Below are 14,025 nucleotides of genomic sequence, written 5' to 3' on the forward strand. Positions count from 1 at the left end.
CACAAACAACCATGCACACACTCTTTCACACACCTAAGGGCAATTTAGAGAGATCAATTAACCTAACAGGCAGGTCTTTGGACTGTGGGAGGAAGCTGGAGTACGCAAGCATGCACAATGAGAACATGCAAACTCCATGCAGAAAGACGGGAGCCCATAGTCATTTGTATAGCAAAAAATATTTAATAGAAATTCTATACTTTCATCATTGGCTGTTACTTGCCCAGAATTAAAACCATACATTTCTCCCTACAATTTATTACGAAATATAACTAGTTCCGTAAAATGTATCTGCTCAAATATAGTACAAATATGAATCTTTTCAACGCACAAATGATTTCTAATTATGCACAAACCTTAAGTTTTCATTTTTATTTTAAGGGTTAAACAGCTTGATTGATGAGTAAAACATATTTTTGACCTATTTTTGTCCCCATATAAGACAATATGGAAAGCTGTGTAACAAACAGTGTAACAAGGTTACAGGTAAATCTACCAATATAACTAAATAACTTAAATGGCAGATTTTAAGTAAGGTTCCCAATATTTACATTCTTTAGCGTAGTTTTTTTTATTGGTCCAGGTTATGTATGTTCATCCATGACCTATTAAATTTGGCCACACAATATTTGATTAAGGTTGATGCAGTTTGAAAGCAGTGCATGAATGAAGAATTATTAAGTAGGTTTTAGGGATACACAATGAAGACAATTTAAGGTATGAAAACTGGAATTTAATACGGGGAGTCTATTAAAAAGAATGAAACTGGGGCTTAATGTATCTAATCTAAAAAAAAAACAAGAACATAAATGTCCCTTAAAAATTTAGCTTATATACAGGTTAACATGGAAGAGCTGATAACTCAAGGTCTTGGCATAAAAACTTCAGCCTCATAGAAAAAGAGCAAAAAACATTGTATATTCTAACAATATATGTTTTTCAAAATCCAAAAGTGTGCCCAACAAAAAATATCATGTATAAAAAGATGTCCCAAGAATCAGCTTTTAGAGAGCAAATGCAAGCAAATGCAAGCCACTGAAAGCACATGACACTGCAAGGCAACCAAACCCACCATAATGTTTTCCTAAGATACCAGGAAAGGACCCCTAAATAAACTAAAAAAAGATGCTCTGAAGAATCAGCTATTGGCCAGAATTAAAATTCGAAAACTCAAAAAATCAGTATTTTGTCAATGAACCTCCATGCTAAGAAGTGTCGCCCTCAGCACAACACTCTTCAGCATGGAAGTTGTGACTGAGGAAAGTGGACCAAAGATGTCTGTTGCACAATAAGTGAGGTTTTAAAAATGCAGTTAGAATAAGCACAAAAGGTCCAAGAAGCTCCCTTTGGTTGCGACTTTTAAACAGGGAGTGAGACTTCAGCCAGTAGCAGGAAGGCTAAAGGTTTTACAGCAAAGTTCCTCTGCTTTATCCCTCCGAGCATTCAACCTCTGCCAAGAAACTTGCTGAATTTGGAAATGTCCGCTTTTTGGGTAAAGGTAAGGGTCTCTAGACAATATAAACCCTTATACTGTGGTATACAGCTGTTATTGCCACCCATGCTAATCCCTAATATAAGAAGCTAAAGTTAACTTAAAATGTCTAAAGTCCCATTTTACAACAGCTCCTTACTTATAAATATGGTGTGACATTGCCACTGCTAAAAATGTAAATAATAAATGACAGAATAAAGAGTTTGAATGCATTTATCTATAGTCCTTGAGCAGAAATCGGAATTGGCTTACTGAAATCGGTATAAGCAGCCACAAAATCTGGTGCATGTCAAGAAAGTATACGAACATAATTTTTAGGAGGACAAAAAAAAAAGTCATTATTAACTTCTAAGTGTAATTTCTCATAACCATTTTTCCACTTTTAAAGAATGAAGATGAGATGAAAGCAGGAAAGAAGCAGAAAGAACGAAAACCGATCACATACAAATTTACAGAATTACGACAACTTTGCAAAAAACCCACATGCTTAATAGGACATTATAAAACAGCTAAATAGGCAGTGAGAACAATATTTAAACAAAAAACAAGACCCATAATCCATTACCACAATAATGACCGTACTGCATAAAGAGTAGTGGAGTCTGTCTTACATTGGTGTGCATTTTAAAGGCAGTAAATGTGTGAAGTAAAGCTACAGTTTAACCAAGTTTATCTAGAGAAAATATTACAGTTGATGATCTGCTTATTACATAGAAAAAATGGGTGAAATGGATGGATGAATGTTTATTTTTTACAGTGACTGATTTAAATGGATGTAAAAGGAACTAAGGCTTTGCATGAGGTCTATTGTTCCTGGTCATATTTCTGCACAAAAACACACAATTTTCTTTTGTATTTTCTCTTCTCAGTTGTTGTTTTTTTCTAATGCAGTGGGGTGGTGTGTGAAATTGTTTTGAAGTTTCAGTGACTGTGACCACCCCCGCTTTTAACCTGTAAAGCCCTCACCCCAAACTCTCCCAATCCAACCTGCACCCCCTCCACTCCTCCCTCCCCTTCCCTTCTTCCCGCTGCTCCCTGGGAGGGGAGGGGGATTACGCTTTACTTTCGTTGCCGTTCGCCTGAGGAGCCTCGTTGGGAACCGTCTTCACCTCAGCCATGGCGTTCTTCACCTCTTTCTCGGCTTTGGTGTTATCATCCTTCACAGTCTTCCCACTATGGGCGAAAACAAAAGGAGAGGGGGAAAAAGACACAACAAACAGAGGAGATTCCGTTAGCATCGATAAGTCTCTCTTTTCACAGCTAAACTGTCTGCTCAGAGCTGCCTTTTGTCTGACTCCTCAAAGAAAGGAAAAGGGGTGAAAACATGCAAGAAGCTTTGAGGGAATTTGTTGTTTTCGCTCCTGGAATTGAATGCATTTCACACGTAATGGGATTGAGCTCACTATCCTAGCCAGACATCAAACATGAGTACATGGATGTCACAGCTAGTTTCCAGGAACAATGAATGCTGATGTGAAATGACACAGGGCCAGTACAGTAGACACAGTGTTGGATGGAGCGAAGGACTGAGGCATAGCCTACAACACTTCAATACACAAGAGGATTGCATGCCATGTGGACTCAGCTGAGCTCAGACATAATGGGTGGAGACTTTGAAGCCATATATCATATTCTTTCATTTTAAATCTGGTTTTGCTTCTGCTGTCCTCTCTGTTGCCTCTCAGATAGCTACTACTATCATTAAACTTTTCTGTTCTGCTGACGGATAAAAGAAAACATTTTAATGTTAAGTTTAGTTTACAACTGAAACCTACAGTGCCCTGCAGAAATAATGCATTACTGTGAAGAGGCATGAAAATGACTCATGGCATTTCGCAAACAAAAATCTGAAAAGTGTCACAGAACCCTAAGTCAGTACTTTGTAGAACCAGCTTTCACTGCAGTTACAGCTCCAGTGTTTTGGGGGTATGTGCCGAGCAGCTTCCCTTATCTAGAAACTAAAGGTTTTGTTCATTCTTCTTTGCAAAACTGCTCAGACTTAGTCGGAGGAAAGGTGTCTGAAGATCAATTATGAAGCACTGTCACATATTTTATATTGGATTTAGGTCTGGACTTTGACTAGGCCATTCTAACTCATGAACATGCTTTGGTCTAAACCATTCCATTGTAGCTCTGGCAGTATGTTTATGGACTTTGGCCTGCTGGAAGGTGAACCTCTGCCTGTTTCATGTTTTCTGCACCCTCTTTCAGGATTGTCCTGAATTTAGCTTTATCTACCTTCACGTCAACTCTGACCAATGAAAACATCCCCACAGCATGATGCTGCCACCATTGGTGCTTTGGGTGATGTGCACGGTTAATGTCCATGGTAGGTTTGAAGTTGGTCCATCCTCTCTTCATGTCCAGATGATGGATTGAACAGAGATCTGTGAGATGTTCAAAGTCATTGTCCACCTTGTTAAACCATGAATTAACTGTGATTAACCACGTTTTTTCCCCATCACTCTATCACTACCGTATTTGATTGTCGGTGAAATGCTGTATTAGTTTTACACCAGCTGTAATGGGACACACAGCATTAAAAAAACACGGAGGCCCTTTTTGCTCACTCTCTCTTTCTTATTGTTGAATCATGGACTTTTACCTTAAATAAGATAAGTGAGGCCTGCAGGGCTTTAGATGTTGCTCTGGGTGCTTCTTTGACCTCTTGGATGAGTCACTGATGTCCCCGTGGATTAATTTTGGTTGGTTGGCCACTCTTGGGAAGGTTCTCTACTGTTCCATGTTTCCTCCATTTGTGAATGATGGTTCTCAATGAGGTTCTCTGGAGTTCCAATAGCTTTAGAACTTTTTCCAGACTGATAGATATCAGTGACTTTGTTTCTGTTCTTGAATTTCTTTAGATCGGGCCATGATGGGTTGTTTTTGAAGATCTTTCAATTTAATTCAATTCTAAAAGACTTTACTCATCCCAAAGGAAAATTATATGCTGTTGTAGCTCATAATATGAAGGTTTCTTCAAAAAGCCGTTGTAGATGCTGAAGGCTGTGGGCAGGAAGGATCTCCTGTAAAGGTCCGTCTTACAGCTGATCTGAAGAAGCCTCTGACTGAAGACACTCTGTTGACAACAGTCTGATGAAGAGGATGCTCAGGGTTCTTCATAATGTTCTTCTTTTTATGATGAATCATTTCTTTGCACAATGATCTCCAGCCTACCCGATGTTGTCAGACAAGTTCTATTTGAACATAGGGACAGGTTGGTTTGGATAACTTTTTCCCATGCATAAAGTGTCACAAAAATGTTAAAACAGGAGAAATCTGCAAGGTGGCATAAACGTTTTTACACCACTGCAGCAGCACATCGACTCCTTTCCCTCATAAACTAACACATAGCTTTACACTTTAGAGTTAGAACAAAATTACTGAAGGAACAAACTAACTTATTTAAATGTAAATCAGGTATACTTCTTCCTAAGATTAATTTGTGCACAGCTTAAATTACTTCTAAATGGATCTTGTGCCAAAATATCTTGCAACACTGTGCCAGTTTGGGGTTTTAGGTATGTAAAATAAAAAGGTAAAGACATAAATTTTAGGCCTTACCAGGGAGGCTGAGGAGTGTGATCCCCCTGTAGTTGGAACACACCCTCCGGTCCCCCTTCTTATAAAGGGGGACCACCACCCCAGTCTGCCAGTCCAGAGGCACTGTCCCCGACCGCCACGCAATGTTGAAGAGGCGTGTCAACCATGACAGCCCTACAACATCCAGAGACTTGAGGTACTCAGGGCGGATCTCATCCACCCCCGAAGCCTTGCCACCGCGGAGCTTTTTAACCACCTCGGTGACTTCAGCCTGGGTGATGAAAGAGTCCAACCCCGAGTCCCCAGCCTCTGTTTTCACCACGGAATGCGTGATGGCAGGATTGAGGAGATCCTCGAAGTAACTCCTTCCACCGCCCGATAATGTCCTCAGTCGAGGTCAGCAGTCTCCTGCCCCCACTATAAACAGTGTTGGCAAAGCACTGCTTCCCCCTCCTGAGGCGCCGGACGGTTTGCCAGAATTGCTTCGAGGCCAACCGGTAGTCCTTCTCCATGGTCTCACCGAACTCTTCCCAGGCCCGAGTTTTTGCCTCTGCCACAGCCCGGGCCGCAGCACGCTTGGCCTCACGGTACCCGTCAGCCGCCTCAGGAGTCCCACTAGCCAACCACAGCCGATAGGACTCCTTCTTCAGCTTAACAGCATCCCTTACTGCCAGTGTCCACAACCGGGTTCTGGGATTGCCGCCACGACAGGCACCGCAGACCTTACGGCCGCAGCTATGGGCAGCAGCATCGACAATAGATGCGGAGAACATGGTCCACTCGGACACTATGTCTCCAACATCCCCCGGGATCTGGTGGAAGCTCTCCCGGAGGTGGGAGTTGAATACATCCCTGGCCGAGGGCTCCGCCAGGAATTCCCAGCAGACCCTCACTATGCGCTTGGGCCTGCCAAGTCTGTCTGGCTTTCTCCTCCTCCAGCGGATCCAATTCACCACCAGGTGATGATCAGTGGACAGCTCAGCCCCTCTCTTCACCCGAGTGTCCAAAACATGCAGCCGAAGGTCTGATGATACGACAACAAAGTCGATCATCGACCTCCTGCCTAGGATGTCCTGGTGCCAAGTGCACTGATGGACACCCTTATGTTTGAACATGGTGTTTGTTATGGACAATCTGTGACTAGCACAGAAGTCCAATAACAAAACACCACTCGGATTCAGATCGGGGAGGCCATTCCTCCCGATCACGCCTCTCCAGCACCCCCGACAGGGACGCCAAGAAGGCCGGGTACTCTGCACTACCACTCGGCCCGTAGGCTGAAATGATACCTGTCCCCAACCCGAAGGCCTCCCTGGTAAGGCCTACGCCAGGGTATTGTACAGGGTGCTCGAGGGTTAATGGGAGTTTGCCCAACCGGTTCACATGTGTTTTGTGGACCTGGAGAAGGCATTCGACTGTGTCCCTCGTGATGCCCTGTGGGGGGTGCTGCAGGAGTATGGAATCGGGGGCCCTTTATTAGGGGCCATCCGGTCCCTGTACGAGCGGAGCAGGAGTTTGGTCCGCATTGCCGGCACTAAGTCGGACCTGTTCCCAGTGCATGTTGGACTCCGGCAGGGCTGGCCTTTGTCTTCGTTCCTGTTCATAACTTTTATGGACAGGATTTCTAGGCGCAGCCAAGGGCCGGAGGGGGTCTGGTTTGGGGACCAGTGGATTTCGTCTCTTCTTTTTGCAGATGACGTGGTCCTGCTGGCCCCCTCTAGCCAAGACCTACAGCATGCGCTGGGGCGGTTCGCAGCCGAGTGTGAAGCGGCTGGGATGAGGATCAGCTCCTCCAAGTCCGAGGCCATGGTACTCGACCGGAAAAGGGTGGCTTGTCCTCTTCAGGTTGGAGGGGAGTTCCTGCCTCAACTGGAGGAGTTTAAGTATCTCGGGGTCTTGTTCACGAGTGAGGGAAGAATGGTGCGGGAGATCGACAGACGGATCGGTGCGGCTGCCACAGTAATGGGGGCGCTGTGCCGGTCCATTGTGGTGAAGAGAGAGCTGAGCCGAAAAGCAAAGCTCTCAATTTACTGGTCGGTCTACGTTCCTACCCTCACCTATGGCCATGAACTTTGGGTCATGACCGAAAGAACGAGATCCCGGATACAAGCGGCTGAAATGAGCTTCCTCCGTAGGGTGGCCGGGCACTCCCTTAGAGATAGGGTGAGGAGCTCGGCCATCCGGGAGGGGCTCGGAGTAGAGCCGCTGCTCCTCCACATCGAGAGGAGCCAGTTGAGGTGGCTCGGGCATCTATACTGGATGCCTCCTGGACGCCTTCCTCGGGAGGTGTTCCAGGCACGTCCCACGGGGAGGAGGCCCAAGGGACGGCCCAGGACACGCTGGAGGGACTATGTCTCTCGGCTGGCCTGGGAACGCCTTGGGCCCCTGCGACCCGGTCCTGGATAAGCGGAAGACGACGAACGAACGACGAACATAAATTTTAAGTAATAGCAATGTGCTTTATATGGGAGATAGGTAGTTTTTGTTGCAAAACACATTCCTCTGTTTAAATACGATGGAAAACATGATTTCCTTAATCTTTGACAGACAGATGAATCTTTTTAAATGCTGTCAATATAAGAAAACCTTTCTTATATTGATGTACTTTTAATACAAAGAGACTTTAATTAGGACAAACTGGAATTTGTTGTTTGCACTCTATTTAAAATGTCTATTTTTGTGAAAATCTGAAGTAGTAAAAGTTTAATTCATTCACTGTTTTGGATATAAAGTTGAAACAATCTTCCCTCTATTTTAGACTGCATAAGTGCACCAGATTATAAAAATTTATGGCTGAGCAAAAAGACAATAAGCTTTTCATAGATTCCTCACAATCATCTTTTAGAGGCCAAACAATGTGAATTTTTAAGCTTCAAACACATTTTGACTTTTCCACAGATCACAGAGTAATTAAGCTACTTTCTAAAATATGCTGTAGTCCAGCTGAAACTATAAAAACTATATTTAACCAGAATATTGCTAAAATAATCACTCCTCAGCCTGCAAACTGAAACATGAGACTGTGGCAAAGATTTAGCATCTGCTAGGGCTGCACTGTGGAGTTCCAGTGGATTAAACTAGATTTTCATAGAAGAGTCTCACATGCAAACATTTACTCTCTCCTTACGACAAATGTTCAGCCTCAGTAATGTTTAAATTACAAAAAAAGCCTTTTTTTCGGGTAAGAAATGAAATTTAAACTAGAATCTTACATTTATTTATTATGAAAATGGTTCAGTTTTTCATTTGATATCTATTGGCCGGAGGTGCCACAAGCTTTGCACCCATCTGTACAAACTTTGACTTTATTTAAGAAAGGGACAATGTACAACTGAAACATAAATGTCATCATTTGATGCGTTGTACCAGATTATAGCTTATCTACATTTGGAGTCTGTGTATGTGAGCATATACATCTGTAAACTGAGAACTTGGACCTGAAGGAGTCTAAGCCAATCAGAAACCCAAATCTGAAGGAGGACAGCACAGTGAGATAGCTCTGCTTCAGGCCTGTCTGAGCTCTGAAGTAAAATCCCTCCAATGACAAGTTGGTTTTCATCATACATCCTCCTCTGAGCAGCCGAGTGAGCAAATAAAGAGATGGAAGAAGAGGAGAAAGACGAGTGGCTGTCAGAAATGTATGTCCAACTACAGTTTTCTCCTCAGCTTCACATGCTGTCAGGAATCAGCAACGTCTGCAAACTCAGGACCAAAAATCAGAAAAATGATCCAACATTTCAGCTGAAACTGCAGCTTCTGTGTAGAAAACTGAAATATTTGGGATACGTTTCTGAGCCTAGCCATTAAAATAACAATGTATAAGACTGGGACTAAATTTATGTGTTGCGAGGTCACATTTGACCAAACTGGGATCATGAAATGTCTTTAAGCTAAAAAAACTATCTTGATTTAATGCCGGAAAAATGTTTTTACCAAACTTGCTGATTTTGACTGATCATTGTGAAAAGTAAGATTATTAAATGCAATTGAAATACAAATTGCTTTGTTTATAAATATAATAAAATGTTTTTAATTAATTTTGATTTTCTTTTATTTAAGTTTATTTTACTGTATACAAGGCAGCAGGACTAGCACAGTGGAGATGGTTTCTGTTGCCTTACCATAGGCACAAAGCCCAATATTTTTACTTTATGTTATACTTTATAAAATTTTGATTTAAACTTAATGTATTTATTTCCATTGTATTGAGTTAACATAAATCTTTGTCACTTATTTAAGATTACTTTATTCTATTTTTATATATATTTATATCTATTTACTATATTTATGTGTCTAATCGTAAAGACATGAAGGCTCATATATTTTATTTCATTATTCAGTTGAATTTAATTTCACTTATTTTATATTGCCATATTTTATTTCATTTATTTAGTTTTAGCTTGCCATATTTTACATTACATATGCAATTTCACTGAACTTTATTTAAATTCAATGAATTTTGTTGTTTTTAAATCCTGCATTAGAAAAATCTTTTTAGCTATACTAGATGTATCATGTGTTTGTCGTCTTCACATCCAACTGCATCTACAGCTACATGTTACCACAGGAAAGTCCTGCGGCAATGAGACTTAATCAGCTGTACGGTGAAAGAAAGCTCGTCTCTGTGAGGTAAACAACCAACAAGTGAAAGATGGAAGCAGTGGGTGGAGGGTGACAGGTATGAAGTGACAGAATCCAAGCAGATAATTATTACACAGCTGGACGGCCAACATCTGGCAACATTAAAGGAAACTCCACCCTTAAATGGTCTTAAAACTGACCTGAAATCAAGTGCTGAGGTCCCATCCTGTTCTGTTTTAGCTTTCCCACAATGCATTGTTTTTACACATAGCTAAATAGGTCAGTGTTTACAAAACAAAAGGAGTGCTGTAAAATGTATGAATATTTACTGTAACACAGTTCATCTGTAACACAAAGTTCTTCTAAATCTGGGACATATCCGCAGTCACAGCTATGCTGCTTGATCCACATGATTAATTCAGGTAAAACACAGCTTCAGCTGGCAGAGGTGCTGCTGAGTGGCTCTGGATCCCTGCCTAGAGTTGATATTTATTGGATCCTGGTACCGAGCCAATGGCCGAACATATTTCAGGGCGAGGTCAAGGCAATCAATATGTTCCACATGTCAGCAGTTCTAACACGAACTGATGAAATGTGATGAGATTGATCAAATTTGCACGTTTCAAACTTTCTTTACACTTAGCCTCAAATTAAGGGCCGCTTGGAGTCTTTAGGAGCCAATTTTTAGTGAGATAAATGATTGGAGTTACTTGGCTGCTAATTTTAACCTCTTAAAAATCAAATTTCCACCTATGAAGAACTGTTTTAAGACATTTAATCGTGTTAGTTCAAAATTTAGCAGCATTTTCTACAAGTTGTCAGAAATAAATGGGAATGAGCTTCAGGGAAAGTAAATTTATTTCACTAATTCAAAAGTAAAACTCATAAAACAGGTTCATTCCACACAGAGTAACACAAGCTCAGGAAGCCCAGGTTGCGTTGTTAGCATCCCTCAGCTCTTCCTCATTATTGGGTCTGATGTGTCATCTTCCTTTTGACTACACATAGATTCTCTGTGGAGTTTAGGTCAGGCCCGCTTGCTGGTCAGTCCAGCACAGTGATTTCATGGCTATTAAAGCAGATGTTGGTACTTTGGGCAGTGTGGGCCAGTAGCTAGCTAGCTATCTTTTATATATTCTAATATTCTAGTTTTGTGAAAAACTTCATTTTTATTTTTTCCTTTTTCTAAGCCATTTAACAGCAATAAATACAGTGTGTGCAATAAATCTTTATCATATGTGAGCTTCACTTTTTGAATTAATGAAATAAAAGAACTTTCAGATGGTGTTGTAATGGACTGAGATGCAGCTGGACCTCTGATTGACCAGAACCATGCATGTGGGAGGAAAAGTTACTCTGTTTGCATTTAAGAGCGAAGTTCCCCTAAAAATGGCAACACTCATGAGATGACCAGAATAGAAGTGAGCAATAAAGGAAACAGAGATGTTCATACTCATTTTGGGATGATGTGGTGGAGTCTGGGCATGTGGCATTGCGGGTGTCCTTGCTCGGGCCGTCTACTTGTAAGTCCTTACTCTGGGTGCTGCTGGGGGCTTTCACTGACTCACAATGGCTCTGTGGCCCGTCGACATTAGCAGAGGCTGGACTAACTGGATCTAGTACAGGAGGGCTGGAGGGAGCGGCAACTTTTGGAGTGTCGCTGAGGTCAACCAGGGGCCAAACCCTGCATTCAGGGTCAGCTTTAGTTGAATTGGAAAGGGCTGCAGTGGTGATTTTAGGAGAAGACTTCATGTTTTCTCTAGAGAGGTTAGTCTGCAGCGTGCTAAAGCTCTCGGTAACCGAGTTAGCAGCAGTGGAGGGGAGTGAGTTTACCACCGTGTTCGAGGAGTCTGCAGCGGCAGGTCTGTTTGGCAGGGAGTAGCAGGGAAAACAGGGAGGAGGAGAGGCAGAGGAGGAGGAGTGAACACAGGAGAAGAAGCATAGAGCCAAAAAATGGAAAAAAGAAAAACGTAGAGTGAGAGTGCAAGTCAGGATAACAACAAGGCTGTAAGTGCTTCTGTGCTCCAGTGAAAAAACCAAAAATCTATACAGTCAAAATGTTAGCAATAAAATATTTGAGGGTAAAAGACAAAATAATCAGAAGAATGATCAAGCAGTTTTCCCAGGACAAAGATGTCCTGTTCTCAGCTTTTACAAAACTAAAGAGATGGTGTTTGGTTTAGTAACAACATAAAAATACATAAATCCCATGTTGGCTGTCTAATTTAGTCCCGTTTGACCTTTAACCCTAAAGTGCTACAATAAAGAAATGATAATGGTTTTACTAGTTCACCAATCATTTCATCACTTTCTGTGTTGTTAAAACGACCTGGCAACATCTATTTTAAATATAGTGTGGGACTATACTTTATTGTGGGACAGCCTGATAACAGTCAAATAAAGAAACAAAAAGGCAACCTCTTAGTCTAAACAACTGCAGTGCTGATATGCCTTTCTATTTAGTGTTTATTAACAAAAGTATTAATACCCATAAAACTTTAAAGTAATTCTTTTATGTTCAAACCTCACTTTCATGAATTTTAACAGGAATTTATGTGATCAAGCAACACAAAGTAGCATAATTGTGAGTTGGAAGAAAAATAAAAGTTAAAATAAAATATACCGGTGCATTTTTGTGAATTTCTGTTCAACCCTTTTTTTTTTTTTTTTTTTACTTTGATAGCCCTAAATAAAATCCAGTGCCTTTAAAAGTCCCCTTTCTTCATAAATAGAGCCCAGCTGTGTGTAATTTAATCGGAATAAAAATGTAGTTACTCTGTTTTTGGGCTTAAAGGCTTGTAAGAGAACATTAGAGAACAAAGAGCATCATGAAGACCAAGGAACACAGCAGACAGGTCCGGGAGAAAGATCTGGAGAAGTTTAAAGCAGGGTTAGGTTTTACAGCAACATCCCAAGCTCTGAACATCTCACAGAGCTCTGTTCAACACATCATGGAAAGAGGATGGACCAACTGCAGACCTACCAACACATGGATGTCCACCTGAACAGGCTGGGCAATTAGAAGATTGCCACAAACTCTGTAGGGGACATTGCAAAAATGTGGAAGAAGGTGCTCTGATCAGATGGGACCAAAATTTCCCTCTCTGGCCTGCAGAAATATTATGTGTAGTGAAAAACAAACAAACATCCCAAACATGAAACATGGTGTTGGAAGCATCAGGCTGTGGGCATACTTTTCTTTGGTACTAACAGGTACACCAGTCAGGGTTGATGGGAAGGTTAATGGAGCTAAATACAGGACAATCCTGGAAGAAAACCTGCGAGAGGCTGCAGAAGACTTGAGACTGGGGCAGAGGTTCAACGAGAGATAAAATTAAATGGTTTAGATCAAAGTATATTCATCTGTTAGAATGACCAAGTCAAGGTCCAGACCTACCACCTACCACCAAAAACCTGCTACTTTAACTGCTGCCTGCTTCAAAATTGTGAGTCAGAGGGGCTGAACACAAATGCACATCACAAAACAATGTATCATTTCTCTCCCACTTCATAATTATGCACTACTTTGTGTCAGTTTATCACCTAAAATTCTTATATCATACATAGAAGCTTGTGGCTGTACTCGTACTCATTGTCTTGCGCTTTATCCGGGCTGGGTAACACGGAGCATTGGCTCTACTCCGAGCTCCTCACCCTATGTCTAAGGGAGTGCCTGGAGGAAGCTCATTTCAGCTGCTTGTATCTGGGATCTCGTTCTTTCGGTCATGACCCAAAGTTCATGGCCATAGTTGAGGGTAGGAACGTAGACCGACTGGTAAACCGAGAGCTTCGCTTCAGTACAGTTTGTGGCTGTATTGTGACAAAATGTTAAAAAGTTCAATGGGTATGAATACTTTTACAAGGCACTGCATTAATTGCATGTCTTTATATTTGAGTCCATTCATATTTTATCTAAGAATATTGCAACTAATCCAGCCACCCATCCACCAATTAACTGCAGACACGGTTTGGACATTCTTCTCAAAGAGCCAATTAAACTGTTTTCTACTCACTCTGGTTCTGTCAGTGGGGTGGTCTCATTGGGCTCAGTGGGACCCCCTCCTTCTTGGTTCGGGATGTTTTCTTCCTCTGTTCTCACTTCCACAATAGGCTCCTTAGACTCATCTTTCCTGTCGTCAGAAGGAAAACAGCAAACATACAAACAAATTCAGGTATGTTCGTTAAACATGAGAAGATCTCACTCAGACAGCTCTGTATTACACCCTGAAACACGTGGTCACCTCACATACATGATCAGCAGCAGTGTACAACAAAGGAGCTTATGCATTCAGACACATGGGTTGTCTGTTCAGCTGTCAAACGCGCTGTCTCATTCACTGAAACCAATATTTGATCATCCTCCGCCTCCACCAACCTGTGTGCTCTGATTGCAGGTTTTCCCCCTGAGG

General features: G+C 41.8%; 1 protein-coding gene across 16 annotated transcripts in view; it reads right to left on the reverse strand.

The window, feature by feature from the left end:
• Positions 1-711: 711 nt before the first annotated feature.
• The window catches only part of ncam1a (neural cell adhesion molecule 1a), a 365,229-nt gene continuing 351,915 nt past the window's right edge, over positions 712-14,025 (reverse strand). For 12 of the 16 annotated variants that reach the window (XM_047379205.1, XM_047379204.1, XM_047379209.1 and 9 more), the window contains 3 exons: positions 13,630-13,746; positions 11,070-11,480; positions 712-2,665 (listed from right to left, as the gene is read on the reverse strand). In XM_047379205.1, the coding sequence (XP_047235161.1) occupies positions 2,545-2,665; positions 11,070-11,480; positions 13,630-13,746 (649 nt within the window). In that variant the 3' untranslated portion in view covers positions 712-2,544. The remainder of the gene's footprint in view (positions 2,666-11,069; positions 11,481-13,629; positions 13,747-14,025) is intronic. The other 4 variants (XM_047379214.1, XM_047379222.1, XM_047379215.1 and 1 more) reach the window with 1 other exon arrangement.

This window comes from Girardinichthys multiradiatus, chromosome 11, assembly GCF_021462225.1.
Source record: "Girardinichthys multiradiatus isolate DD_20200921_A chromosome 11, DD_fGirMul_XY1, whole genome shotgun sequence".
NCBI lineage: Eukaryota > Metazoa > Chordata > Actinopteri > Cyprinodontiformes > Goodeidae > Girardinichthys > Girardinichthys multiradiatus.